Source organism: Aethalodelphis obliquidens, unplaced genomic scaffold, assembly GCF_003676395.1.
Source record: "Aethalodelphis obliquidens isolate GAN/ISIS:26980383/991018 unplaced genomic scaffold, ASM367639v1 scaffold43, whole genome shotgun sequence".
Classification (NCBI taxonomy): domain Eukaryota; kingdom Metazoa; phylum Chordata; class Mammalia; order Artiodactyla; family Delphinidae; genus Aethalodelphis; species Aethalodelphis obliquidens.
The window spans coordinates 4,729,376-4,757,273 of record NW_020837987.1 but is presented as its reverse complement, the minus strand read 5'-3'; the positions used below and the strand labels follow the sequence as shown (position 1 = coordinate 4,757,273).

Here is a 27,898-nt window from a genome sequence, read left to right as displayed (position 1 = left end):
ACTTGCAACAACTGGCAGCCACAGGATAAGTGGAAGCTGTAAGTGATGACAGTGGCAGTGATGAGCAGAACAAGTCAGGGCCAAGGGACACATGGCCGACTGACATATATATGCCAGGTGCTCCCGCCTAAGGGAAGACATGAGACTTGGCAGCTGGCCAAGAGGAACTCAGTGGGCCCACTGCTAAAAGATCATTCATGTGAAGACAAGCTAGCCTGAGAGGGTCTGCCACCTAGAAGTTTCCTCTCTACAGACTTGTGTGCTTGCTCTTTTGTAATAGAGGAAGTGCCTCTGATGGGAATATAGCTCACTTTTCGTCAGCTATATTAAGAAAGGAGGTGGGGGAATTCCCTGGCGGTCCAGTGGTTAGGACTCCATGCTTCCACTGAAGCGGGCACAGGTTTGATTCCTGGCCGGGGAACTGAGATCCCATATGCCGTGAGGCGCCCCCTCCCGCAAAAAAAATAAGAAAGGAGGGGAGTCAGCAGGGGCTTCAACAGAGCTTGACTGTTGAAGAACATCTTTCTATCACCTCTACAAAAGTGGGAGAGAAGTGGGCATTCACTTTTGGAATTAAAAAATAAACAATTTCCACTTCACCAATAGGAAGATGAGAAGTGCTGACAATTTCTATTATTTATTTTAAGTGGACGTTTGTACCTGTATGGTCACTTTCTACAGTCAGGGTATTCCTTTCTTTGAGCATTCATGGGTGCAGTTTGTCTTCTCTTTATAGGAATAAAAAATACAAGTCCTGGGCTTCCCTGGTGGCACAGTGGTTGAGAGTCCACCTGCCGATGCAGGGGACACGGGTTCGTGCCCCGGTCCGGGAAGATCCCACATGCCGCGGAGCGGCTGGGCCCGTGAGCCATGGCCGCTGAGCGTGCGCGTCCAGAGCCTGTGCTCTGCAATGGGAGAGGCCACAGCGGTGAGAGGCCCGCGTACCGCAAACAACAACAACAACAACAACAAAAATACAAGTCCTGACTTTTCCCTGTTTTGAGGAAGGCATGTGACCAAGCTAGAGGACAACTCAAATGCAGGCAGCCCAGGAGAAGATGGGGTGAAGGCCGCCTGATGACAGACAGGGTTGAGGGCAGCAGGGCTTTGTGAAAGGGGCAGCAGTTTCCCAGTCCAGATCATTCCGTCATGGTCTAGGGCGTAGGTCTGGAAAGCTCAGCCTCTAGTCTGCCCATCGATTCTGCCCATCAACTCTTTAAATAAAATTCCTTTTCTGCTAAATTGGCCAGAAATATTATTTAGTATCTTGAATAGAAGTACCTTAAATAGAAGATAAAAGGACAGTTTCTTCAAAAATCCTTTTTTTCAACTGTCTATCTTATAAAAGGAAAGAATTACCCGAGCATTTGGCCAGGAGTTAGTGGTCACCCTTGATCTGGGCCAGGAATTCACCCAAAACAGACAAAATCTCAATATGGTTTTAAAAACTATCCAGTGGGGCTTCCCTGGTGGCGCAGTGGTTGAGAGTCCGCCTGCCGATGCAGGGGACACGGGCTCGCGCCCCGGTCCGGGAAGATCCCACATGCCGCCGAGCGGCTGGGCCCGTGAGCCATGGCCGCTGAGCCTGCGCGTCCAGAGCCTGTGCTCCGCAACGGGAGAGGCCGCAGCGGTGAGAGGCCCGCGTACCACACACACACAAAAAAACCCTATCCAGTGAACAGAAGTATACAGTCACTCCAAAGCCACAGGGGTGAGGAGTGTAAGAAGATGTAGAAAAGATTCAATTACAGAGGCCACGTTGCCCTCGTGACTTGGATTATGCCCTACTCCACCCACTCTCTTCTCAAGGGACCGTCCTCCATTCTGGATCTGCTCACCAATTACAGCAAAGCCTCACACAAGGCAAACACTCCTCCTACTGGGCACCCTAACTCCTGCAGAGAGCCCCATCTCAGGACAGAGAAGAGTCTCAGCCTACAGTCTCCTTTGTGGCATCTTTATTTTCTACCTGGTATATGAACAATGAACACAGGTCAGAAAAATCAGCTGCACTGAAACACTTCAGCCAACTGTAAGACAGAGGGGGCCTGGACATGGAGAGGGTGAGGCTGGCAATTCCAGACCAGCTTCCGCCAAAGGGCTTGTGGTCCAAGCCCGAAACCAGAGGGTGCTCTGGGCAGGACCATGCGGTGCAGACTCTGGGCAGGAGGGACAAGAAGGACCAGTCACAACGGGGACTACTGCCGGGCACGAGTTTATTGGCTTCTAGCCTCACGCTCCTGCTTGATGAAGTTGATCAGCCCATTGGTGGAAGAATCGTGAGAAGTCACTGGGCTGCTGCCATCAAGCTCAGGTTCAATTTTCTTAGCCAGCTGCTTTCCCAGCTCCACTCTGCCAGGGCGAGGAGAAAGAATGGTATGAGGAAGCTTCCAACATTGCTAGTGAAATCCACCAGCCAGCTCACAGGCATTCCCCACCCTCCCCTTGAGCCAGCAACTCACCCCCACTGGTCAAAGCTGTTGATGTCCCAGATGATGCCCTGAACGAAGATCTTGTGCTCGTACATGGCTGTGGAGGGAGCACGTTAGGGCTCTACCAGCCCAGTCCGACCTACCCGAAGCTGGGACTTCCCCACTCACTTACCAATCAAGGCTCCAAGAATGAACGGCGTGAGTTTAGTGAACACAATCGAGTTGGTTGGGCGATTTCCTTCAAAGACCTTCAGAAAACACCCAGAAATGTCCCCCAGTTAGTCGTGATTCCTAACTCCTCATAAGGGAAGCACACGCTGCGCCAGAGGCTGGGATGGGCAGCTCTGTGAGGACAGCCCCTCCTACTGTGCAAGGCAGGCAAGGCACTCCACGAGCCCCTGTCCTGGCCACACAACTTTATCCTTCCAATTCCAGGATGCCACCCAAAGCCCACTTCAGGAGAAGGGCTGACCTTGTGGGGCAACAGCTTCTCAGAGTCCTCTGGACTCTTCCCTGCGGCCTGTAGCTCCTTCCGGGCCTCCTCTGTTGACTTCCCCCGCATCAGGGCCTCAGTCTGGGCCAAGAAGTTGGCCAGGAGGATCTGACGAGAGAGACATCGAGTACCATTTTGAAGCACTGTCTGAGCTTCAGGCAGATGGACGAGACTGCCTGGCACTGCCCAGCCAGGATTAGTCTCAGCGGTCGGGGTCAGGCTGCCTGCCCCGACTCTGGAGCTTACATGGAGCAAGGGGGGGACACCAGAGCACATCTGTCGACACTGGAAAGTAGGTAACGATGATAACTACCCTTCAAGGACTATGTACTACTTGCCGAGGGCCCTGTTAAGAACTTTACCAACATCTATTTTTTAAGATCCTGAGGGGGGAGAGGCATCATCTCTTTTCTAGTTGAGCCTCAGTTTCCTCAAGTCAGCAGCACTGAATCCCAGAAGGACAGAGTGGAAGAATTAGAATTCAAACCCAGGACTCCCGCGTCCAAAGCTTGTGCCCACAGTAACCCATGCTACTCTCCACACCCAAGAAAAGGCAGGATCGGTCCCCTTCAAGGACTCTGTCAGGTCAGGAGTTGGGTGCTTTTCCCCTTTGCTGCTGTGGTAGGCAAGATCTTGGCTCCCTGACCTTTGCCCCCCTGCTGTTAACGCCTGTGTGTATTATATCGCATGGCACAGAGGGATTCTGCAGACAGAGCTAAGGTTACAGACCTTAAGATAGGGAAATTATCCAGGTGGGCCCAATGTAATCACATAGCCCTTAAAAATCACAGAAGAGGACGGCAAGTGAGTCAGCCACAAAGATGCAACAGAAGAAGATGCAGGAGAGAATCGAAGCTTCAGATGGGTTCAACCCAGCCTTGCTGGTTCTGAGACCGAGTCAAGGGGGTTTCTAGAAGCTGAGAATGACCCCCAGCTGCCAGCAAAGCAGCCAGGTCTTGGTCCTACAACCATATAGAAATAGATTCTGCCAACAATCTGAACGAATGAGGAAAAGGATTTCCCCCCAGAGTCTCCGGAAGGGAACACGGTCCTGCCGACACCTTGACTTCAGCCTGTGAGAACCTGAGCAGAGACCCAGCAGACCATGATGGGCTTGGGACCCACAGAAACCACGATAATAAATGGGTGTTGTCTTTAAGCCACTAAGTTTGTGGTGGCAGGAACAGAAAACTAGTCCTGCTGACTAATGCATCAGTCTCAAGAGGTCTAGGTGTCATGTGAGCCTAAGACAGCATGAAGAGGGTTTTTACCTTGTGATGCAAACCCTTCCTTATCGGGTGCTGCGTCTGAACAGGGATGAGGAAGTCACAGGGTATCATCTTGGTACCTGCGAAGGGCACTGTGGTCACCCAGGCGCCTATCCCCACCCATGGGAACCACCCATGTGGCCTACAGGAGAACGCTGACCTCACGGAGGAGTCTTTCCTGGCGTGCCCTCCCCGTCCCCAGCTGCACTCCTGCCCAGGCCAGATGGGCCCTACCTTGGTGGATGAGCTGGTAGAAGGCGTGCTGGCCATTGGTCCCTGGCTCCCCCCACACAATGGGGCCCGTCTGGTGGTCCACACGGGTGCCGGACTTGGTGATGTACTTCCCATTGGACTCCATGTCTCCCTGGAATGGGGCCAGAAACCCAGTCATCGATCTGCAAGTCTTTCTCCTTCATGCACATGCCCAAAACCAGCCTGGGATGCACCAGGCACGCCTGCCCTGCCCTGGCTCTGTGAGATACGGGCAGGCGTGATTCTTTTATGTCCCCTCATCTGGGAGGGCACAGCTCACAAGCTTTTTGGCTTCGACCGCTCTGAAGGACCCATGACCAGCAGAAGGTGTATACGGACGTCCAGGGAGGACCTCCCTAAGAGCAGAAACGGGTCACAAAATCTTCAACTGATTTCTTAATGGAGAGGCAGGCTGGAATCCGGACTGTATAGCCTTTGAGGGCCATCACCCCAACTAGACTCTGGGCCTTGGGGAGCCTCAGCCCCTCCTCCAGTCACAGGATCCACTGGGAGAGGGGCTGCTCTAGGGGGGCTGTGGAGATTCCAGGGGCAGAGGGCTGTGAGTAGCCCAAAGAGGCACCACAGACTGGGTGTAAACTTGCTTTTCTGGAGGGACAAAGGCAGTGCAAACCATGGGGGTCCCGGGCTGTGGCCCACCCTGTCGGGTGATGTCCAAGAAAGAAGTGACCTGGCTGAGGCACGTGCCCTGAGCCAAGCCAGAGCCTGACTGGCCAGGGCACCATGATAGCCACTCATGCCCCTCCCATGGTAGCCAAACTCAACGGACACAGATCCTGCTTACAAAGATTCTCCATGAGATGGGGAGCACGGGGGGCCTTGGACATGCCCAAGGGTAATGGAGGAAAAGGCCGCTGGAGGAGCAGGAACCTGGGCACCCAGGCTCATGGGCCCCCCAACCCAAGGCGTGGCCTGGCAGCTGGTACCTGCTGGAAGTAGGCAGCAAAGCGGTGCAGGTACTGGTCGTAGGGCAGCATGGCATGCGTCTCACACCCAAAGCAGTTGATGTACCACACGCCCAGCAGGGCCAGCAGGACGGGGGCATTCTTCTCCAGGGGCGTCGTGCGGAAGTGCTGGTCCTGAAATGAGAACGGGGTGGGCGGGGGCTGAGCATCTTCCCAGGAGGGAAGGAGTGAGGGTGAGGGGGAGGGAGCTGGACCAACCACAAGCTTCTGGCCAGCGTCTGGCAGAGAACACACGCCTCAGCACTTACCATCCAGTGAGCCCCTGAGAGCAGCTGCTCGAAGTTATCAAATCCTGCAACACAAAAGCAGCGTCAACAGAAATGGTCATGCCCTAGGCCTCCTGGACTCGGACACAGCTTCTTCTGGAACCAGGGAAAGGCTGGAGGGGGAGCCAGAAGAAACAGGATCTGGGAGGACTTGGGCCTGTAGAAAGCCCCTCTAATCAGAGTCAGCCCTGAGCACAGAGGCAGCTCTAGGGCCACCTGGCGTGGAGGAGCGAGCAGGACCGCAGTTGTGAGGGGCGGGGAGAAAGGCCAACCTGCAAACCCGCAAGGAAACTCGGCCCTTCCCACCTGACCTGAAAGAAATGTTCCAGCCAAGGGCAGAGAGGCCCGCGGCCTGTGGGAACGGGAAGGTATTCAGGGACACGAGCCCCCAGCCCGACTTCAGACGGCAACACGGTCTCCCGAGACAGAAACACAAACATGCACACTCACCCACGTGCAGGGCAATGGAGAGTCCGATGGCTGACCACAGCGAGTAGCGGCCTCCCACCCACTAGGAGAGACAGGAAAAGGCGCTGAGGAAGGGCTGGCACACCCCGCCCCCCTCCCTCCTGCCACGAAACTTGCCCCCTGAGAACCATGCTCTGCTACAGGTGAAGCTCTGCGGCCCTGGGGCCAACCCACCTCTGGGAAGCAAGACAGCAGGCCAGGCGCCGGCAACTGCTGGGCCGACCAACAGGGCAGAGACTACACGAGGGACTGACCAGAGCCACGAGACTCAACCAAAGATCTTACCGTGGCTGACCCCACCACCTCAGACACCGACAGACCCGGCGCCTCATACCTGTGCCAGGTCCGGCCTCCCCAGGCACCAACAGACCCAGCGCCTAGCCCACCTCCTTGGACACTGACAAGTCAGAATCCCATACCTGTGTCTGGTTGTGCCTCCAAGGACACCGACAGACCCAATGACTCGTACCTGTGTCCAGCCTCTTGAAACACTAAGAGACCCAGCGCCTCATACCTGTGCGCACGCATACTTCCTTGAACAATGAAAGACCCAGCACCTCCTACCTGGCCTTGGCCCCTGCTCCTCAGATACTGATAAACCCAGTGTCTCATACCTGGGCCTGGCCTTGCCACTTCTGACAATGAGAGATCCAGTGCCTCATACCTGTGCCCATTCCCGATTCCTCAGGCTGTACTGACAGACCCAGCACCTCCTAGCTGTACCTAGCCCTGCCTCCTGGGACACTGACAGGCCCAGTGGCTCATACCTAGGCTTGACTGACCTTCAGCCTCAGCCCAAGACACACTGAGGTCTACCATTCACACTGTGCCTTCTCGTGCCACACTGCAGACTCCACTTTACCTTCAGAATCCTCAGATCTCCAGTCACGTCTTCCTAACAACTGTTTATGGAACACCTACCATGTTCCTAGCATAGGCAATACAAACAATCCACGGGGGGGAAAGATATAAATGAAACAATCATGCCAATAAATGTGAAGATGAGATAAAATGCTTGGGAGAAAGGAAACCAAGAATAAAAGGACTCTGAGGGTGCTTGAGCCTGGATGTGAAGAATGAGTTAGTGTTACCCAGGGAAGCACAGAGGGAGGAGAAGGATTCCAGCAGCCAGAACAGCATATGCAAAGGTCCTGCAGCAAGAGCAGCCTTTCTCAACAGTGAGAGAATTAAGCCCCACGGAAAATGCTTTGAGTGACTCAATTTCTCAGTACTACCAAGGTTGGTCCAAGGCCAGCACCCTTCTAAAGGCAAAAGAGAGATGCTAATTCATTACATCCAATGGATGCCTTGGGGCATTAAGGCTTAATTCTATCCTGAAAGCCTGACGAGACAGGCTGGGCAGGAAGAAGTGTAGCACAACCTAGAAGATGAAGGAAGGAGTGAGAACTGGAGGGTAGAAGCTGAGAGGCAAGGCTGGAGAACCAAGAAGTCTGTGGGTGAGGAGCGAATGGAAGCAGGAAACCATCTAGGAGCCCCAGTGGTCGTCCACAGAATGATGCTACCCTGAATGGGGGCGGCAGGGATGCAGACCACTGATTCAGGAGGTTCAATTAAAAAGGATGAATTGGAAAAAAAAAAAAAAAAAGGATGAATTGGAAGAATGACAGAATCAAATGTGGCCCAGATGTTTCTGGCTTGGATAATAAGATAAATGATGGGGCTCTTTACCTAGAAAGGGTCTGGGTTTGGCGGAACCTTACCTGACTGTCACAGTCCCACAGACCACACCATGCCTGACACTGGCTCTCAGATCTCACCCAATAGACTCAAATCCAGAAACTGGCCTGAGCAGACAGCCAGCACTCAGACCAACAGATTCCAGGCTGCTGACCTTGACTGAGGTCAGGTTCTCAGACTTCACTTTTGTTTTGGGAGGGCCCAGCAAAGCTAGTGTCCGATTTGAGCCTCTGAGACCTCAAGCTGCGGACACAGGTCCTTAGACCTCACCTTCACCTGCAGTGGGTCTCACACCACGCCTTTGAGATGTAGCTCTGCAGTCAGTTCCCTGTTCTGTGCCTCACCTGCCCCAGAGCCTCAGACCTCACCTTCTCCAACCAGGTATAATCCAATCTCTTTCCCCACTTGATTAATTCAGACCCTGCCAGCTAGATCCCAATGTGACAGACCACACCCTGGACTGGTTACAGATCCTCAAGCCCCTGCACCACCCTGAGCTCTGCCCATCACACCGGACCAGGGTGCTAAGAACAGCCGGCTGACACGGCTCAGCTCGTTCTACCTCTCCTACCTGAACCCAAGGGCTCCGCACACCTCCCCAGGTAGACCCAGGTACGCATACCTACGATGACTCTGCCTTTCCCTCGATGAGAGTCCACTCTACCCACCTGACCGTGCCTGAGCCTACCACTGAGGGTCCCACCTGTGTCTGACCCACCTTCTCAGGCCTTACCAATCATACCAATTACGTATTTCTAGGCTAGATCCTGCCCCATTCGTTTCATCTAACAGGCCCGGGGATGCCAATTTGTACCTGAACCGGGGGACAAAAACCCACCTAAGATCGTGTTTATACCTCTGTCCATGTGACCCTGATCCACGGACTCACGGACAAAGCCAGGGCCACAGAGCAGCCCTGGGTATGCATGCAATGGCTTCACCTGGGAGGTCAACTCTAGCTACTTGTGTTCAACTCCAGTACCTCAGACCACAGGGTTATACGCCTGTCAGAGGCAGGCTCCAGACAGCTCAGCTAATGACCCGGGCTTCACATACCTCTCTGTGCCTAACCTTGACCCCTCACATCTCAACTGACAGACCCAGGCCCCCCTCCCTGAGCCCAGCACTCAGACTCCTCACACCTTCCCAAGGGGTCCAGCTCTCTCTCCACGGGCCTGATCTCGGCTCCCAGGCCTAACGTGAGAGAGCCAGGTCTACCGTCTGTGTCTCACTCGGCTTTCCACATCTCACACACAGATCCAACACTATCAACCCCTGCTCGGCCTGGGCACCAACACCTCAGTAAGGAGCCTCCAACCTCATCAGATGCAAACATCTCTGCGTATCTGTGCTCAGCAGACCCCACTGAGAGATGTGGTTCTACCTACTTGGGATTAACCCCAGACCTAACTCCTAGGACCTGGGTCAATGTACCTCATGCTCCAAGCATGTCACCTGCGAGACCCAAGCATACAAACAGCTGGCCCCAAAGTCCTTGCGTGAGAGGGGCCACATCCACCTACTCATGTCTAACTTAGAGGCTGCGTATCTGCTATGAGCCCTGCAGAGTCCCGCCTACCTGCAGAAGACCCCAGTGCTGTGGGCCTGAATTGAGGCCGCTCTACCAACCCAGGCTTAACCCTGGTCTTTCAGGCATCACCAAAAGACCAAGGGTACATACCTTTGCCCTTGCCCTTGAATCCAGCACCTGAAAGAGCTAAGTCTACCTACCTGTGTTCAACCGTAACTCCTTAGGTCTCCTCAAGACTATACCTGGCAGACAGGCTTTGCCTACCTGCCTCTGACCCAGGCTGCTCAGACCACATTTGCTGGGCCAGCTCTGCCTACTTGTACATGACCCTGGTTCCTCCGACCACACCTAGTGGACAGCTCTGCCTACCCGTACATGACCCTGGACCCTCAGTCCATACCTGGCAGACCAACTCTGCCTACCTGTACACGACCCTGGATCTTCAGACCATACTTAGTGGACCAACTCTGCCTACCTGTACATGACCCTGGGCCCTCAGTCCATACCTTCCAGACCAGCTCTGCCTACCTGTACATGACCCTGGATCCTCAGACCATACTTAGTGGACCCACTCTGCCTACCTGTACTTGACCCTGGATCCTCAGACCATACCTCGTCAGACAGCTCTGCCTACCTGGACATGACCCTGGAGTCTTGGACCATACCTAGCGGACCAGCTCTGCCTACCTGTACTTGACCCTGGATCCTCAGACCATACCTGCTGGACCAGCTCTGCCTACCTGTGCTTGACCCTGGGTCCTCGGACTACACCTAGTGGACCAGCTCTGCCTACCTGTGCTTGAACCTGGATCCCTGGACCATACCTAGTCAGACAGCTCTGCCTACCTGTATTTGACTCCAGATCCCAGACCATACCTTATGGACCAGCTCTGCCTACCTGTACTTGACCCTGGGTCCTGAGACTGTACCTGGTGGACCAGCTCTGCTTACCTGTGCATGACTCTGTCTCCTCTGACCATAACTAGTGGATGAGTTCTGCCTCCCTGTGCTTGACTCTGGGTCCTCAGACCATACCTAGCGGACCAGCTCTGCCTACCTGTACATGACCCTGGCTTCTTATGCTGTACCTAACAGACCAGCTCTATCTACCTGTATGTGACCCTGTGTCCTCAGACCATACATACCCAGCCAGCTCTGCTTACCTGTACATGACCCAGGATCCTTAGAACCTAACTAGCAGAATAGCTCTGCCTACCTGTGCTTGACCCTGGGTCCTCAGTCCATACCCAGTGGACCAGCTCTGCCTACCTGTACATGACCCTGGATCCACGGGTCATACCTAGTGGACCAGCTCTGCCTACCTGTGCTTGACCCTGGATCCTCAGACCATACCTAGCCAAACAGCTCTGCCTACCTGTACATGACCCTGGATCCTTAAAACATACTTAGTGGACCTACTCTGCCTACCTGTGCTTGACCCTGGATCCTCGGACCATAGCTAGTAGACCAGCTCTTCCTACCTGTACACAACTCTGGACCCTCAGACCATACCTGAAAGACCAGTTCTGCCTACCTGTACATGACCCTGGCTCCTCAGACTAGACCTAGTGGACCAGCTCTGCCTACCTGTACACAACTCTGGACCCTCAGACCATACCTGACAGACCAGCTCTGCCTACCTGTGCTTGACACTGGATCCTCAGACCATACCTAGCGGACCAGCTCTACCCACCTGTACATGACCCTGGCTCCTCAGACCATACCTAGCAGACGAGCTCTGCCTACCTGTACATGACCCTGGGTCCTGAGATTGCACCTAGTGGGCCAGCTCTACCTACGTGTACTTGACCCTGGGTCCTCAGACCATACCTAGTGGACGAGCTCTGCCCACCTGTGTTTGACTCTGGATCCTCAGACCATCCCCAACGGACCAATTCTGCCTACCTGTACATGACCCTGGCTCCTCGTGCTGTACCTAGCGGACCAGCTCTACCCACCTGTACATGACCCTGGCTCCTCAGACCATATCTAGCAGACCAGCTCTGCTCACCTGTGCTTGACCCTGGCTCCTCAGACGATACCCAGAAGACCAATTCTACCAACCTGGCACCTTACACTGTACCTAGTGGACCAGCTCTGCTTACCTAAGACCACATGTGGCAAGTCAGTTCTACTGTGACTGAGCCTGGCTTCTGAGACTGCAGCTGGACGGCCAGCTCTGCCTACCTGTGCACGACCCTGGATCCTCAAACTGCACATGGTGAGCCACCTCTGCCTACCTGTGCTTGTTCCTGGCTCCTGAGACTGCCCCGGCAGGGTAGCTCTGCTTACATGTACCTCATCTCAGCTCGCCAAACGTCATCTAAGACATTTGATTCTTCTTACCTGGACTTGGCTGTGACTTCTGAGATTTCACTGGACAGACCCAGTTTCCTGAACTTGCTCCACAGACTTTACCTGACAGACCGTGCTCTACCCACCTGCGCTTAACTCACCCTGACAGACCCAAGGATAAAGCCTGTACCAGATGCAGACTCCACAGACCTTACCTGAGAAACTCAATTCCACATACCTGTGCCTGGCCACAACTCTTCAATTTTGTAAGACATCTCTACAAGACAGGCAGAGATGCAGTTCTACCTACCTATCCTGACCTTACCTGGGAGATGCAGATCTACTCACCTGTGCCCAGTCCCAGCTCCCAAGATCTCACCTGAGACACCTACCTCTATCCACCTGTCTTCACTTCATGTTCTCAGAGATCATCTAAGAGATCCAGGTCTTTCTAGATGAACCCAACCCTGGCTCCTCAGGGCTCACCTGACAGATCTGTTCTACCTACCTGTGCCTGACCTCAACTGTGGGACAGAGTTTAATGAACCTAAACATGGCTTTTCAACCTACTTCTGGCTTACCTTTGACTTTACAGATTTTACCTGAAAAACTCAGTTCTATCTACCAGTGCTGAACCTCAGCTCCTCAAATCTGGAATACAAACCAGGGACTGACCTCAGCAGCTCAGACCTCACCTGTTCAAGAACCAAAAGTACAAACCTGTATCTCACCTCAACTCCTCAAACCTTACCTGACAGACCTGCTCTGTGTACCTGAGACAGACGCAGAATTCATGAACCTTCCAGATGGATGGAAGCAGCGCTCCATCTCTTTGCCCGACTCCAGCTTTTCAGTCCTTTCCCAGGGGACGCAGGACCATCTCCAGGACCATCGCCCTGAGCATCACCAGAACTGCTTGGACAACACCTGAGGACACAGTTCTGACCCGGACCCGATGGTGGATTTCTAGTCCCACCTGTCAGACTCAGCTGTGTCTCTGCCTACCTTTGGTTTTCGTGTCCTTACCTGACCAACACACTTCTGTCCAGATGTGCCTGATCTTGGCTCCTCAGGCCTCCCCTGAGACACCTAGTTATACACACCTTGTCTGTCCAGCTTCTGAGACCTCAAGCAGACGTGGCTTTACAGACCATGCCGGCAGACCCCACTATACAAACCTAACCTGAACAGACTCTTCCCAGAGACCTGACAGATCCCTGGCTGCTCATCTCAGCCTGAGGGAAGCCTGGCGAGAGCCCACTGGTGCCAAACAGTGTCTGAGTGACTTGGGCCGCTGACACTTCTAGAGACATTTGTCTCTAGACCTTTGTCTACCATAAGCCTCTCACAATGCACCTTAGCGACGTGCTTCCCTGGTGGTGCAGTGGTTAAGAATCTGCCTGCCAATGCAGGGGACACGGGTTCGAGCCCTGGTTCGGGAAGATCCCACGTGCTGCAGAGCAACTAAGCCCGTGCGCCACAACTACTGAGCCCGCGTGCCACAATTACCGAAGCCCACGCGCCTAGAGCCCATGCTCCACAACAAGAGAAGCCACCACAATGAGAAGCCCGCGCACCGCAACGAAGACTAGCTCCCGCTCGCCACAACTAGAGAAAGCCCACGTGCAGCACCGAAGACCCAACGCAGCCAAAAATAAATTAAAAAAAAAAAAAGAACATGTACCTAATTTTGGCTCCTCAGACTCCACTTGATAGAATAAATATCTGAATTCTTCCAGAATTCACAGACCTCACCTGTACCTTTACCTGTCCTGGTGCCTCCTCTTCAGATACCACCTGTACCTGTCCTGGCTCCTCTTCAGACATCACCAGCCAAAATTAGCTCTCCGGTAATGCGTGCTGACTGCCTGATCCCGACACACAAGGCTGCCCCGTGGCTGGCCACAGCTGACCAGGCCTCACCGCTTACACGTACCTACGCCAGACTGGACTCTTCAGATCTTACCTCAGAGCCAGAGCAACATCCCTGTATCTACTGTGACTCCTCTGTCTCACCTGAGACCCTGGGTCCAGAAATTTCACCTGTTCCTGTCCCTGGCTCCTCAGATGTCACCTTCTCAATTCACCAATATACATCCTTAGCGACCCAGGCAGGTCCTTCCAGGTATGTCTGGACTGGCCGCAAAGGCCTCCACTGTGCCCACCCTGGCCACTCGGGCCTCACTAGCCAGCCCCAGCCCCATGTTCTTGTGCCCAGCTGTCATTCCTAGGCCTTACCTGGGAGACTCAGGTCTGTCTCTAAGCCACACCCCCACTCATCTCTGCAGGCTGGGTGGTTACAGGCAATGACGAGCCAGGCTGCGACACAGCCCCGCTGCGCTGGGCTCCTTGGCTAGCAGGAGCCCCCATGTGTCCCTGACCACAACCTGCTCAGGCTCCAGATCCCGCAGAGGAGGAGGGTGGTACCTCCCCTCGTTTAACAGGCATGCAACATTTGTTAGAAGCTGCACAGTCTCTCTCAAGCGGGGCTCCTCATCTGAGCCACAGGACGCAGAAAAGGATTTGAGTGACTCTTCTCAATTCTTCCAAGGATGGTACATAACTAGTCCCATTCTAGAAAGAGGTTAACTCATTACACACAAAAGATGCCTTAGGGCGTGAGGGCGGAATCCTCTCCCAGACTCCAGGCCTTTAGAGCTTTCAAAGGAAGTTACATCTTCAGATGCTGCCAGCAAGCAGAGAGCTTCCAGTATAAAGGCCTGGAAGCAGCCCCACTGGGAAAATCCCCAACCGGACGATGCCCTCTTAGGTACACCTGCCGAAGTCACGTGTTAGGGCCACACCCACTGCATTCAAGGCCCCCACGCCACACCGTGCACCGCATCTCTGCCCCCCGAGCCTTCCCTGCATTCTGCGACCCGAGCCCTTCTCACACCACGGCTGCACTCAGGCAAGCTGCAAGGAGAGCTCCTGCTCACTGCTTGGCACCAGCTGTGGCTCCAGCAGAGATGAGTCTGCGTGACCGCCTGTCACTAGAGTGGCCCGCAGCTCTGCCACTCAGCAACGCTGGCTTTGCGAGCTGCCCAGCGGGGCCCCACCCAGGCACCTCCTCTCTGCCACCCTCCAGCTGCCCCTGCAGCTCCTTTCCAGGCCTGCCCAGTCACACCTCCCGCCTCACCCTGCCCTTTGGTCTTTACAGGTTGTGGCTGTAGTTCAGAGAAAGGTCATCACTGAGAATAACTCACAACCTCAGCTTAGCGAGGGGGACAGGGGTGGCTCCGGTTACCCCACCCAGGGGAATGTCACCCTGGCTTTGCAAGCCCGCCCTCGGTGGGAGTGGAGCCCTCATCCTGACTGAGCGAAGCTGCTCCTGCCCCACAAGCCTCTCTGAGGGCCTCCTGCCTGCTGCAGGCATGCAGCAGGTGCTCAGTAAATATCGACCTGACCTTATGGGCCCCTCATCTGCGGCTTGACCTGGCAAAGGACACATGATTCACCCACCACGGGGAAGTGCCTTTACTTACATCCCAGAACTCGAACATGTTTTGAGGGTCAATTCCAAACTCCTTCACTTTGGCCTAAAAAGGGCAAAGGGAAAGAGAAGGAAGGAAGCCTGGGTTAGCGGCACGGGAACATGTTAGCGGCTCCAGGGCATGAAGAGTCGTGCCACCACTGGGGCTGCGCTGCAGCCACCTGCCAGTCCAGGCGGGACCAGGAGCCACCCACCCCCAGAGGCAGATGCCAGGCCAGCTCACGTCCAGCACACCCGTGGCCCAGTGTTTACAAACCCCTCCTGCTGAAAGGGGCTGCACAGCCACCCTGAGGACCTGGCCCACACACTGTTCTGCAAGACCACCTCCTGGACCAGACCCCCTGGGACCTCTGGGAAACAACTGAGCACGGGCAGGGGCAACCTCCCAGGCCAGGAAACATACAGCCCGGACACCTGCCCAGCCCTTCCAATACTGGGATGGTAACCGCACCCCAGGAAGCCTTCAGGGAATGAGAGAACCTATTCTATCCCCTGGGCAGACAGGGTTAGCAACCCTTGCCTAGACGCCACAGGAGACGCCCCACTGACCAGTCTGAGCTCCACCCGCAGAAGGTGGACGGTGGCACTGTGGTTGGCCAGCCTTAAGATGTCCTTCTGTCTCCCCCCACAGGCAAGTCAGCACTGCAGGCATGGGTGGGGGTGGGGGTGACACGGAAGGAGTGGAGTCAGGAGGACCCGGGTGTGGTTCCGGCTCAGACTGCCCAGCACAAAGCCCACCACACAGCAAGTGCTCAGCCAGGTCTGCCTTCCTCGCGACCCCTGCAGCACAGCCCCGTCCTGCCCGCTGACACGCCCCTGACCCTACCTTGCACAGCCCGGGGCCAGGAGGAACTGGCAGGTGGGTAACCATGTTCTAGTCCCGTGTTCTAATACCGGCATCACTGACTCATGCAATCACTGGGTGACAAGTCACATCCCTTCATTGGGGCTTAATGTCCTTATGTGAGAAATGGGATGCATCCCCCACCCGTACCCACCATATCCCATCTGGGGAGAGGCCAGTGGCAGAGGCCAGGGGAGGTCACATGTGTGGAATGTTGTGGCCATCAGCCAGGCCCGGGAGATGGGTGGGGTTAATGTGATCCCACTGACTGCAAGCCCCCTGCTGGAGCAGCAGAGGTTTGTCTGCCTTGCAGAAAAGGTAAGGATGGTTTGCAACTCACATCCCTCACAGGCAACCAACCCTTCTACCCCACCAGCTGAGCCAAGACCCCTGAACCTGTGAAACACACCTCAGCTGATGTATTCGGAAAGGCCATGACCCTGACCTGGCCTGGGCCCTCCCAGGGAGGTAGTATGGGAACCCTCGTGGGCACTTACAGTGTTGGTAGACAGGGCAACAAAGTGCTTCGAGACTGCGGAAGGCTGCAAGAGATGAGCCAAGTTACACCACACCCATCCAGGGGCCCCCCAGGGGCAGTAACCCTGCCATCTCTGGAGAAACCAAGGCCCCGGGGGGGACCCACTGCTCCCAGTCCTCGGTTCGGAGGCTGTCGGAGGAGCCCCATGTCAAGATGGAGAGGACAGAGGGGTCAGAGGCCAGGCAGCCCGGCCTACCTCACAGGCGCACAAGGCCCAGGGTGTCTCCGCTGTAAAGCTGGAGGGGCCAGGGGTAGAGAGGATTCCATAGGGCCAGTGGCCTTAAGGAAACGGCCCTCAGCAGTTAGAGCAGCGTCTGCCACATTTGGCTTGTCTGGGCTGGCAAAGCCAAATATCTTTTTTTTTTTTTCTAAATATTTATTTATTTTGGCTGCACGGGGTCTTAGTTGCAACATGCAGGATCTTCGTTGCGGCATGCATGCGGGATCTAGTTCCCCGACCAGGGATCGAACCGGGGCCCCACGCATTGGGAGCACAGAGTCTTACCCACTGGACCATCAGGGAAGTCCCAAAGCCAAATATCTTAACCAGAAAGGATGCCTCCTGCTGCCAACTTCAGGGGAAATAGGGCTACAGGGCTAAGCGTGGCCACGCAGGCTGACGGGCAGGCCCACCCTGTCCTTCCCAGCCCGCACACTGCCCACTGCCCACCCAGCACTCACATCCTTGGCCGACAGGAGAAACCACTCCTTTGCTGTCTCCGCGTTGGTGATGGTCTCCTGGGTGGTGAAGGTCTGCAGGCAGAGAGTACAGGAGTCGGTCCCCAGCCAAGGTCGGTACGGCCCAGAGCCAGAGCTCAGCAGCGGAGACCGTGTGGGTGCCCAGTTACCACACAGAGCAGTGCATGCAGGTGTGAGTCACTCCCCATCACCTCCACCCACATGTCCACAAAGCCACGATCAGTGACTGTGTCTGGGGCAGGGTCCTGGAAGTAGCAACGTCATCCTGTGATTCCAGGACTTCACAGACAGAGAAAGGGGAAACGCTAGTAAGAGCTACACCTCCACCTGCCCAGAGCCCATCCTCCGCCCCCGCCACCCCACCACAGGTCAAAGGCCAGAGCATCCTCCAGGAGCAGCTGTGGACACACCTGGGGCTCCCTTCAGCCCAGACTAGGCTGTATCTCAGAACTCAGATGGAATTCTTAATATTTAATGTGCATGGATACGAGTAAACAGGGCATAGATGACAAAAAACAAAATGCTTACATCATCTGGGCATGGCTCTGGGATCAGAAAGGAGCAGACATTAGAGACAGATCTCTGAGAAAGATGGAAACGGTCCCAGGCTGAGCGCACATTCAGTGAAGTGAGTGGGTGTGCCTAAGATGAAGGCTCATACGGACCAGTTCAGGCTTTCATCAGGTAAACTGTTTTTGCCACCAGATAAGGAAGAGTCTGAGGGCAGCTGTGCCCACCTGATCCACAAAGCATGGCTCATTCAGAGCAGCTGGGAGGGTCCAGAGTCCAGGGCAGTGGCAAAGCATCCACCACCCCCCCCCGCACCCCAACACACACAGGGTTGGGAGTCAGGCCGGGTCTGAGGGCCGTACCTTGGAGGCGATGATGAACAGGGAGGACTCGGGCTTCAGGGCGGCCAGTGTTTTGGCAATGTGGGTCCCATCGATGTTGGAGACAAACCAGACCCGGGGACCTTCTGAAGAGTATGGCTTGAGGGCTTCAGTCACCATGAGGGGTCCCTGTGGGGAGACGCAGCATCAGAAAACAAGATTCCAGGGCCCACGAGAGGTGAGAACAGCCAGGTCCCATCTCTGGAGAAACCAAGGCCCTGGATGGGACCCCTCCTCCCCCATCCCAAGGCAGCCCCCTCCTTACCAGGTCAGAGCCGCCGATGCCGATGTTGATGACATCTGTGATGGACTTGCCTGAGTACCCCTTCCATTCACCGCTCCGGACACGCTGGCACAGAGCGGGGAGATGTAATCAGCCCAGATCCCTGAGTATAAACTGCTGCTCAAATGCATCATTACTTCTGTATCCTTACACCTCAGTCCCGACTTCCAGGCCCTATCACAGGCCTACTGAGACACAGTGTCACATCCTTGCCACACTCAGCCCCAACTAGACCCTTTTTCTCATCATTAGTAAGCAGGGTGACATCCCCACCTCACAGCAACATTGTCAGAATCTGCAAAACGAGAGCAAACTTTCAGCAGAACCTAACATGACAGAGGCCAAGAGATGTGGAATGTCAACTACTGTGACTGGTCTGTGCCAGGGACAGAAATGACATACATGCAGCCAGGCTCCACATGGACCCCAGGGATTCCTGCCTCCCAGTATTCACATCCCTATAGGGTCCCCCACGCTGTACAGGGCTCACTATGCACCCATAAGGACACTGCAGAGATGACAGAGTGTGACTTCAGAAGCTGGGTCAGGAAAGACCATGCAGCTTCTGCCTTGCTCTCTTGGATAGCTCACTCTTGGGGGAGCCACCTACTATGTTACGAGAAGACTCAGTTGTATGAAGAAGCCAGTGTGGTGAGGAACAGAGGCCTTCTTCCAACAGCCAATGCCAACTCACCATCCATGAATAGGAAGTGCCTTGGAAGAGAATCCTCGAGAACCCAGCAAACCTTCAGATAACTACAGCCCTGGCCGACATCTTGAGTACAACCTCAAGAGAGACCCTCAAACCAAGACCAACCAGTTAAGCCTCAATTTCTGGTCCACAGAAACCGTGTGAGATAGTAAATGTTTACTGCTATTTTAAGCCAAGTTTGGGTGGAATTTGTTATATAATGACAAATAACTAACGCAGACTTTGGTGCCACAAGTAGAGTATTACCATAACAAAAATCTAAAAATATGGGTAGGGACTTCCCTGGTCCAACGGGTAAGACTCCGTGCTCCCAATGCAGGGGGCCCGGGTTCAATCCCTGGTTGGTGAACTAGATCCCACGTGCATGCTGCAACTAAGAGTCTTCGTGTCACAACTAAGAAGTCCACATGCCACAACTAAGATCCCGCATGCCGCAACTAAAAAGATCCCATGTGCCGCAACTAAGATCCGGCAGAGCCAAAATAAATAAATAATTTTTTTTTTTTAAATAAAAATATGGGTAAAAGCTAAAAGATCCTTGAGGAGAGTTAGTGAAAGCCTAAAAAACATTGGAAGAGACTGTTAGCAGAGGTTTAATGGTCCTCGAGGGGGCTGCTGGTACAGATTTAAAGAAGTGGGAAGAAAACACTACTGAAAATTGTAGGAAAAAGAATCCTTGTTATGTAGTGAAAGAAAATTTAATAACACTGTTGCCTGCATTAATGGGGAAAGTAAAAGATGTATCTATTATGATCTGGATGATCTAGCTATAGAGATTTTCAGGCTGTGTTATAGGAACTACCTGGCTTCTTACTGCTTACAATAAAATACAAGAGGAAAGAAACAAGCTTAATGAAGAACTTTTAAACAAAAAGAAGCCAGGAATCGCTGGATTTGAAAATTCCCAGCCTCTCCAGAAAATAACTGATGCTGAAATTAGGAGATGGATCTTTGGCAAAGTTCAAATCCAGGGCACTGTAAGAAAAGCTTCAAGAAGTAAAGCAGAGAATATAGCTGTGAAATCCTTTGTTAAGACCTCAGAAAGAACTAAGGTGGTAACACAGAGAACATTTTGGCTGAAGGTAAGGCTTCCAAAAAGCTTAAAAGTACTGTTTCTGTGGTCTTAGAAGCAATTGTAGGAAAGGACTTATCTTGAAAAAATCTGTGGGTATAGCTTTTGTCTAATGGAGTGAACCCCCCACCCCCAGTAAGCTTCACAGGAGACCCACAAAGTTTTTAAGATAACTGAATTGTCAGAAACACTACCAGCTTGGCCTGAAAGTGACAGAGATATTACAAAAGGAAAAGAGATCTCTGGGACTTCCCTGGTGGTCCAGTGGTTAAGACTTGCACTTCCAATGCAGGAGGGCGCAGGTTTGATCCCTGGTCTGAGAACTAAGATTCCACATGCCATGCAGCATGGCCAAAAAAATAATAATAATAAAAATTAAAAAGGAAAAGAGATCTTTAATATTTTTTATGTTTTAGGCCGTGGTGTGTGTATGTGTGATCTTAATTCCCCAACCAGGGATCAAACCTGTGCACTCCTGCATTGGAAGTGCAGAGTCTTAACCGCTGAACCGCCAGGGAAGTCCCAGAAAAGAGATCTTTAAAAACCTACATTTCTATAGGCAGTAAGCAGGCTGAAAAAACTAGGCAATTACAAACACAGACTACCTTTCATGTAAAAAGGATGACTAAGGGCAAAGCCAAAAGCCTTGAGGAACAATTCCCAGGCCTTGAGTCCTAACCAACCAATTGCCAACACGTGTCCTGCTCAATTTCAGAACTGCTTTGGACCAATGTTTCCTGTGTGCCTTCCACTTTCCTTCCTTTTTGAAAAGGAATTATCCTATAACAGTTATCCTACGCCTATCTCACCATTGTATGTTGGGTGTGTAGGGGATAAATAACTTGTCTACTTAATTCACGTATCTTCAGATCAAAAGGAACTGTTTTTAAGTTGTATTAAAGAAAATACAGATATATCTGTATCTAATTTAGATTATGAGGTTCTTCACTTCTAGCTGATATGGTAATGGCATATGGCTTAAGAGAAAGAGAACAGGGTATTTCACATGTGGAAGGAACATGATGAATCACTGGGAGCCAGAAGGGAGACTATGATAACCAAATTCTAAGATGGTTCCCAGCTATCCTCACCTCCTGGCACTGCATTCATGTCCTTGTGTAGTCCCTTCCCACTTCGATCAGAATTGACCTGTACAACCAAGAGGCTATTACAGAAATGAAAGAGTAACTTCTGATGCTACCTCAAGGTATTAAAAGACGTTGAGGCACTCTGCCTTGCTCTCTCTTGGATCAGTCACTCTGGGAAAAATCAGCTACCTTGTCATGAGGACATTCAACCTGTAGAGAGGTCCACAAGGTAAGGAACTAAAGCCTCCCAAATGTCAGCACTAATTGCTAGTGAGCCATCTTGAGTGCAGATCCTCCAACCCCCATCAAGCCTTCAGATGAATGTAACCTTGGGCCAACATCTTGACTACCACCTTATGAGACCTGAGCCAGAACCAGTCAACAGAAACGCTGACTGCTGTTTCCAGCTGCTCAATTCTGGAGTTATTTGTTACGCACCGATAGGAAACTAGTATACGTGGCTTTCCCCAAACCAGTAAGACCCAGTAACTTTATTTCTTTTAGATAATCATCACCTGCCATGAGCAATTTTCCATCAATACAGAAAGAAAATAAGTTGCTCAGCTTTTCAACAATCAATCTCACCATGAGTTTTGTTATAATGAAGCAGCCTAGAGGGGAACTTTGTGTATCTTTACTATTACTACATATACCCTTTATTTAACCAGATAGGGGGTCTTACAAGCACACCCGTTCTGCAACTTCCTTTTTCAACTTCACAGTATATCCTGAACAGCACGGCAGGTCAATGCAACTGTAGCTCCCTAATTCCTAATGGCGCCCAGGACTACGGTTTATGAACATACACTGACTTTACTGGTCAATCCTCTGATAAATGAGGTCAGGCTGTTTTCGGTTTTTGCCGTGACAATCAAGGTCATGGTGAACATCCTCACCCAATCTTGGCGAACTCCTGAGAGCACAGCCATGGGGAGTGTTCCTTACCATGGAATTGCTGCTATTCAGCAGCTATTCTGAACTATAAATAGCCCATCAGTCTGAGTCAGGTATCCAGCAGCCAGCTATAAGGGAGGGCTTTCCTGGAAACAGCTTCCCAGACGACCAGTGCCACACACTCTCCACATGGCATGCCGGAGCACACAAGGGCTGACCAAACAGGGCACCATGCTTCCGAGACACATCAGTTCTGCCGCTCACAGCAGATGTCTGGAAACGCCCAACCCTACATCCCATCCAAAGCCCATCACAAACACCAACCGCTCTTAAGGGACATTCTGGAATCCAGATTCTCATCAGGATCCCAAGCCTTCCTCACCCTGCAAAGTCCCACTCACTTGCCTGCCTAGCCTCTAGGATGGATGCCCAGATCACCTCCTGCCGTTTCAGGTCTGAAGATGACCAGCGACACGTGGGGGACGCTGCTCTCAGGGACCAGCTGACTAGAGCCTAGATTATCACTCCCAGAGCACGCGTACAGACATGCGTGACCCACACGTACAGACATGCACATGGCCACACAAACCGTCCAGCCCACAGACATCACCCTTGCACTCCACGCTTGAGGACATCCACCAACTCTTGCAGAATCACCGTGGGGTAGACACTGAGGCAATGGCAGGTGATGTGGGGAAATCTCTAGCTGGTCTCTGAGGCAACCCCTACACCCCCACACAGGAAAAGGAAGCACAGTTGTGTGCATTAATGCTGACACAGGGACAAGCTGCATGTGTGTGTATACGTGTGCCTGTGTTTCAAAGAAAAGACGACAGACATGCTAGGACATGCATAGGAAACTTTTGGAAGATTTACAGTAAACATTATAAAAGCTGCCTCTGGAGAGTTGGCTGGGGTGTGGTCAAGAAAATGTTCCATTTTAAATCTCGTCTAGTTCTAGACTAGGCAATAAGGGCACATGATTAAAGAGGTTAGAAAAAGCAAGTCTCTCCCTGACTATCCCATCCCTCAGGGGCCTCACTTTTCTTTTCAGAACTCTGTCCTGGCCAGATTGTCACCGTGAGCCCACAGGCGTTAGAGCTCAGGAAGGAGGCTGCTCTACTGCTGCCAGTGGTGGGTTCCCTGAGAACAGGGTCAGGGAAATTCCTGCCTTAGCAGAGGCTCCATGGCTAGCTGTCACAGAGACCACCGTCACCTCAGGCTGCCTTGAGGGCTGGGGTCCTCTCCAAGGAGCGTGGAAGGGCGGCCCATCAGGATCCCCAGATTCCCAAATACAAGCACACACACACGGCCAAGGGGAAGTCCAGCCCAGCAGCTGCTTACGTGGCAGAAAGACTTTATCTTCTCCAGGACCCTGTTGACCTCTGGCATCACATCCTTGCCATCCACCAAAATGGGTGTGTTTGACCGGTTCCGAAGGGCCACGTGCAGCACTGCCCGATCCTGGGGACGAGAGTCAGCGCGTGAAGGCCTCCACCCCAGGGCAGCCACACTCCCAGCTGGGCATGATGCAGTGTGGCCCCAAGAGTCAGCTCAGCCCTTTATCCACTGGACACGCAGGCCCTAAGGTCTGCTAGTACCATGGTCTCATACTCAAAACCCACTGTGTGCTCATGCAAATAGGGGCCACTCCAGGTCCTAGAGGGAAAGCAAGGCGTGTGCTGCTCCCTTAGGTGCTGCAGACAGTCGCAAGGGGAGGGAGACCGGAACAGGCCTGGGACAGGCCCCAACGACCCACAGATGTTCAGGGCGTGAAAAGTCAAGGAAAGCTGAACAAAGAATGAGCAAAGGCACACTGGTGACAACACAGATCAGAGACAAGCAATGACTGGCTAGAGAGGACCCAAGCTCATGAAGCCCAGTCTCATCTTTCTGGTGAAAGTACACGGTGTTTGTTGGCTCCTTTTGAAAAGTGTCCCTGGCCCTTTGGAAGTGGAGCAAAACAGGCAACTCAAGCTTCCCTCACCAAGCATCCCATCACACCCACTACTGGAAACCAAACCAGACCCTAAGTCTGTGATAGGCTCCAGGCGGCTGGCCTTAGCAAGTGAGAGCAACAGTCCCATCAAGCTGGAGGCAGCAGATGAGTCCTTGAAAGAAACAGGTCTGAGGCTCCAGGGGGACAGGAAGGGATGATCTCAGGACTCCAACGCAGGGAGAGGCTCACTAAGGTGGAGGGCTTCATGCCACACTGCCTTCACCCCGCCCAGCCCCACTCCTGTGCCACATTCTGTAGACAAATGCACCACTCCAGGAAGCCCTCCTTGATTGCCGTCTCTCAGCCTAGCCCAGCAGTGAAAGACAGGGGTGTTTGAATAGTGGCTCTGCCACTTACAGAACGACACTGGATAAGTGACTTGACCTCTGAGTTACAGGTTCCTCATGTGTAAAACGAGGATAATAACATCACGAGGATGACACTCTGAGTGCTCAGCGATTCTTATGCCTACAGGGTTCCATGGCGATTCAGGCACAGGGTGGCCCAGGCCTGGCCTTGCCACAGCTTCCTGTTGACTCCTCCCACTGAGGAGGTTGATTTTGACATGAGTCTTCTTTTCACTGACAAAACCTGTAGCAAGGATCAGAGTTAACTTCTCTGAGCATGCCTTGAGAAGCCCTCTCCCTGCAGCCTTGAGAGAGGCTGTCCCCAGGCAGACACCGGGAGCCCTTCCACGCTCATCAGACCTAGACTGCAGTCTTGGGGAAGACACACCCCAAGGCTGTGCAACTTGCTTGAGGAAATAGGCCTTTGGGCCCCTGGTTAAGCAAAAGCATTGCCTAAGAGGAGGGGTACGGACACAGGGTGATGCTGCTAACAGTCAGACGAACCCCAAAGGGAAGGAAGAGGCTGTGGAGGGTATACGGAGTCTGCCTGCTCACCTCGGTGAAGTTGATCTTCTCACCATTGAACATGCGTTCCCGAGCGGCCTCCACACCCCTGGACTTGGCCTGAGAAGAGAATACACTGAGGCCTGGTCCCACCCACGTTGGCCACCAGGAGTCCAAGGCCCCAAGCACAAGGCTTGGTGCGGCCCCCGGTGGGGCTGACAAATGGCTGCAGACGGGTGCCCTCCCCCACTGCCTGGGAAGGGTCTGCTCAGACATCAGGCACTGAGTCCCCTGGGATGCCGGTCAGAACCTGAGCCAGGGGCAGGGGCACAGGGGCAACTACTGAGATCCACTAAGAGGGGTAAGTAAAGATGCTCAAGGACCTGAGGACGCCAGTAGCCCAGCTCGTCCACAACACCATGGGTCACGGGTCAAGCCTCCCCACGCAGAACATTACCAGGTCCACCAGCATCTGCATCACAGCCTCCGTCACAAGGTTCTTGGAGTAATCCAACAGAATATGCCCATGGTTGGTGTTGAGGTTCAAGCTGCAAAAAGATGGCAGAAGCAGCTGACCACACCCCAGCCTGATCCCTGATCAGAGATGCTTCCAAAAAAAAATCCTCCCTGTGCCAAATCCAAACAAGCCTCAGCTGGCCAGCACCGTGGTGTCGTCTGTCACCTGTCCGCCCCCCAAGCCGACCTGCAGCAGCAGCACAGGGCAAGATGCAGACCCCTGGTGAGGAGCCTTTCCTCTGCTAAAACTGAGCTGGGGGATGAGAAGACGGAGCTGGGTGAGCTGCCCCTGCCTAGGCCAGAGAGTGACAATTCCCTCCCAGAGCTTCCACTCTGCGACTCAACTTACTCAGGGAAGGACCCAAATGACAGGGCTGGCCATCAGGGACTTCCAGTCTGGAGCCACGGACCTCCCCTCCCGAACCCCTGTGCCAGTGACCATTCCCGACCCCCAAGATTTTCTCCTTTCCTGGTCGTTCATGGGTCTCCGGACCTAGCCTCCTGGGCAGGAATCACGGCCCCACCTCTCCACCCTTCCATCGCGGCTCCCCGCAAATCCCCCGGGCCGGTCCCACCCTGACCGCACCCTGCAGAAGGTCCCGAGCACACTCTCGGCCGGGACCGAGTGGAAGGGGGCAGCCCTTCTGAGCCTGCTGCGTCGGCGAGGGCCCTTGCTCACAACCGCGGAGGGATGGCCTGCTTCAAACGGCAGGGACTGGTGGAGGGGGAGGGGAGAGAAATGTCCCCGTGGAGGGGAAGCGGCAGAGAGGCCCAATCCTCATGACGAAGCTGCCGGGGCGCCGAGACCTCCGGCGAGCACCCGGAAACCTGCTTCAAGGAGGCGTCAAGGACGAAGCGCGGCCTGGGCCTGCGCCCAGATCCGTAGCCGGGGGCCCCCGGGGACCGCCGCCCAGCCCTCCCGGCCCAGGCCCTGCACAGCCGGACCCCGCGCGCCGCCTCCGGGTCCGGCACGTCCGCGCCCCGCCCCTGGCCCCGCGCGCGCACCTGAAGTGGTTAAAGCGGTCCTTGTCTCCTTCGAAAAGGCGGCGCAAGTTGAGGTCAGAGCCGTGCTCGTGGTACCATGCCTGCAGCTTCTTGAACTGCGGGTTCTGGGTGAGCGCGGCCATGGCGAGAGCGGCAGAGAACACGGACTGGGACAAGCACGGAGGAGGAAGCTGGGCGGGTGGCGCGCGGCAGGCGGAGGAGCGGCGAGCGCAGCGAGCTTTAAGGCGCAGGCGCCCGGCTCCGCTCCGCCCCGTCCCCGCCCCCGCCCTCCTCTCTGAGGTCCGCGCCCGAGGGGCAACCTGGTCCGCAGCCGAGGCTCGGGGGCCTCAGCTCTTCTCGCCTTGCCACCGGCGGCCTCTTGGGCTGCTGCTCTGCCGACCTCTGCCTGGAAGTGACTGAGGAACAGAGGCAGAGCCCCGGCCTGCTTCATTAGTTCGTTCATTCACCCACTTAACCCAACTCCTTACAACACTTCAGTGTTACAGGTGCTGCGGCTATGTAGGTGACAAGTAAAATATATGGCATATCTGATGCTGGGAGGTGCTAGTGAGATAAGGAACGCTGGAAAGGGTGCTGGGAATAGGGGTTGCAATTCTGAATAGAATCGTCAAGGCAAAACTCACTCAGGTGACATTTGAGCAAAAGCCTGAAGAAGGTGAGGAAGCAAGCCAGTTGGCTATCTGGGGGAGAAGTGTTCAGGCAAAGGGAAGAGCAACTGCAAAATTCCCGAGGAGAGCATGCTTAGATGTTTCAGCAACAGCAAGAGGCAAGTGTGGCCGGAGGGGAGTGAATGAGGGGAGAGTGATAGAAGATGAGGTCACAGAGGGAAGGAAGGCAGTAAGTCATCGGCAGGGCTTTGGTTTTTATTCCGAGAGAGATGGGAAGCCATTGAAAGGCTTAAGCAAAGGAGGGACATCATCGGACGTGTTTTACAAAGGATCAGACCAACAGTTCAGTAGGCATGAAAGTGAGGACAACAGGACGCTACAGCAATAATGCAGGCCAGGAATGAAGGTGTCAAGGTAGGAGGAGTTGGCTGTGGTGATCTAGATATATTGAGTGAAGAATTAAGAGAAAGAAAAATAACAGTCAATGATGACATCCAGTTTTTTACCCGAGTTCCTGGAAAAATGGAATTGCCATTGTATCTTGGAGAAATACAAATTTTAGGGGGAAGGTCATAATCTTGTTTTTTGACATGTTAAGTTTTCCAAACCTATTAGACATCTAAGTGGAAGTGTTAAGTTCGGTGTTCGCGTCTGGAGCATGAAGAGAGACGGTTCAAGCAAGAGGAAACACTTGGGAGTCATGAGTGAATAGGTAGCACT

At 53.7% G+C, this 27,898-nt stretch overlaps 1 protein-coding gene and 1 long non-coding RNA gene across 2 annotated transcripts; both read right to left on the bottom strand.

Annotated features, from left to right (window-relative positions):
* Positions 1–1,941: 1,941 nt before the first annotated feature.
* Positions 1,942–26,780, bottom strand: GPI (glucose-6-phosphate isomerase). The gene is made up of 18 exons (XM_027079367.1): positions 26,571–26,780; positions 25,507–25,597; positions 25,101–25,169; positions 23,544–23,663; positions 18,416–18,499; positions 18,133–18,279; positions 17,243–17,314; positions 16,521–16,565; positions 15,172–15,225; positions 6,145–6,205; positions 5,677–5,720; positions 5,390–5,542; positions 4,428–4,557; positions 4,197–4,273; positions 2,905–3,033; positions 2,605–2,680; positions 2,463–2,529; positions 1,942–2,352 (listed from the first exon to the last, which is right to left on the bottom strand). Exons 1-18 carry the CDS (start codon positions 26,690–26,692, stop codon positions 2,217–2,219), a joined length of 1,677 nt encoding a protein of 558 aa, XP_026935168.1. The 5' UTR covers positions 26,693–26,780; the 3' UTR covers positions 1,942–2,216.
* LOC113605797 (uncharacterized) lies at positions 6,649–13,151 on the bottom strand. Its single transcript, XR_003427358.1, has 2 exons — positions 11,328–13,151; positions 6,649–11,062 (listed from the first exon to the last, which is right to left on the bottom strand). It is a non-coding gene; the product is annotated as an uncharacterized LOC113605797 (long non-coding RNA).
* Positions 26,781–27,898: the final 1,118 nt, after the last annotated feature.

What these genes read in the sequence shown, in the direction of transcription:
- GPI (XM_027079367.1), bottom strand. Translation starts at nt 26,692, where the DNA reads ATGGCCGCGCTCACCCAGAACCCGCAGTTCAAGAAGCTGCAGGCATGG. An exon ending in CTCCATTGCCCTGCACGTGG is followed by an intron (nt 5,721 to 6,144) that starts GTGAGTGTGCAT and finishes TTTGTGTTGCAG; the next exon opens with GATTTGATAACTTCGAGCAG. An exon ending in CTACCAGCTCATCCACCAAG is followed by an intron (nt 4,274 to 4,427) that starts GTAGGGCCCATC and finishes TGCCCTTCGCAG; the next exon opens with GTACCAAGATGATACCCTGT.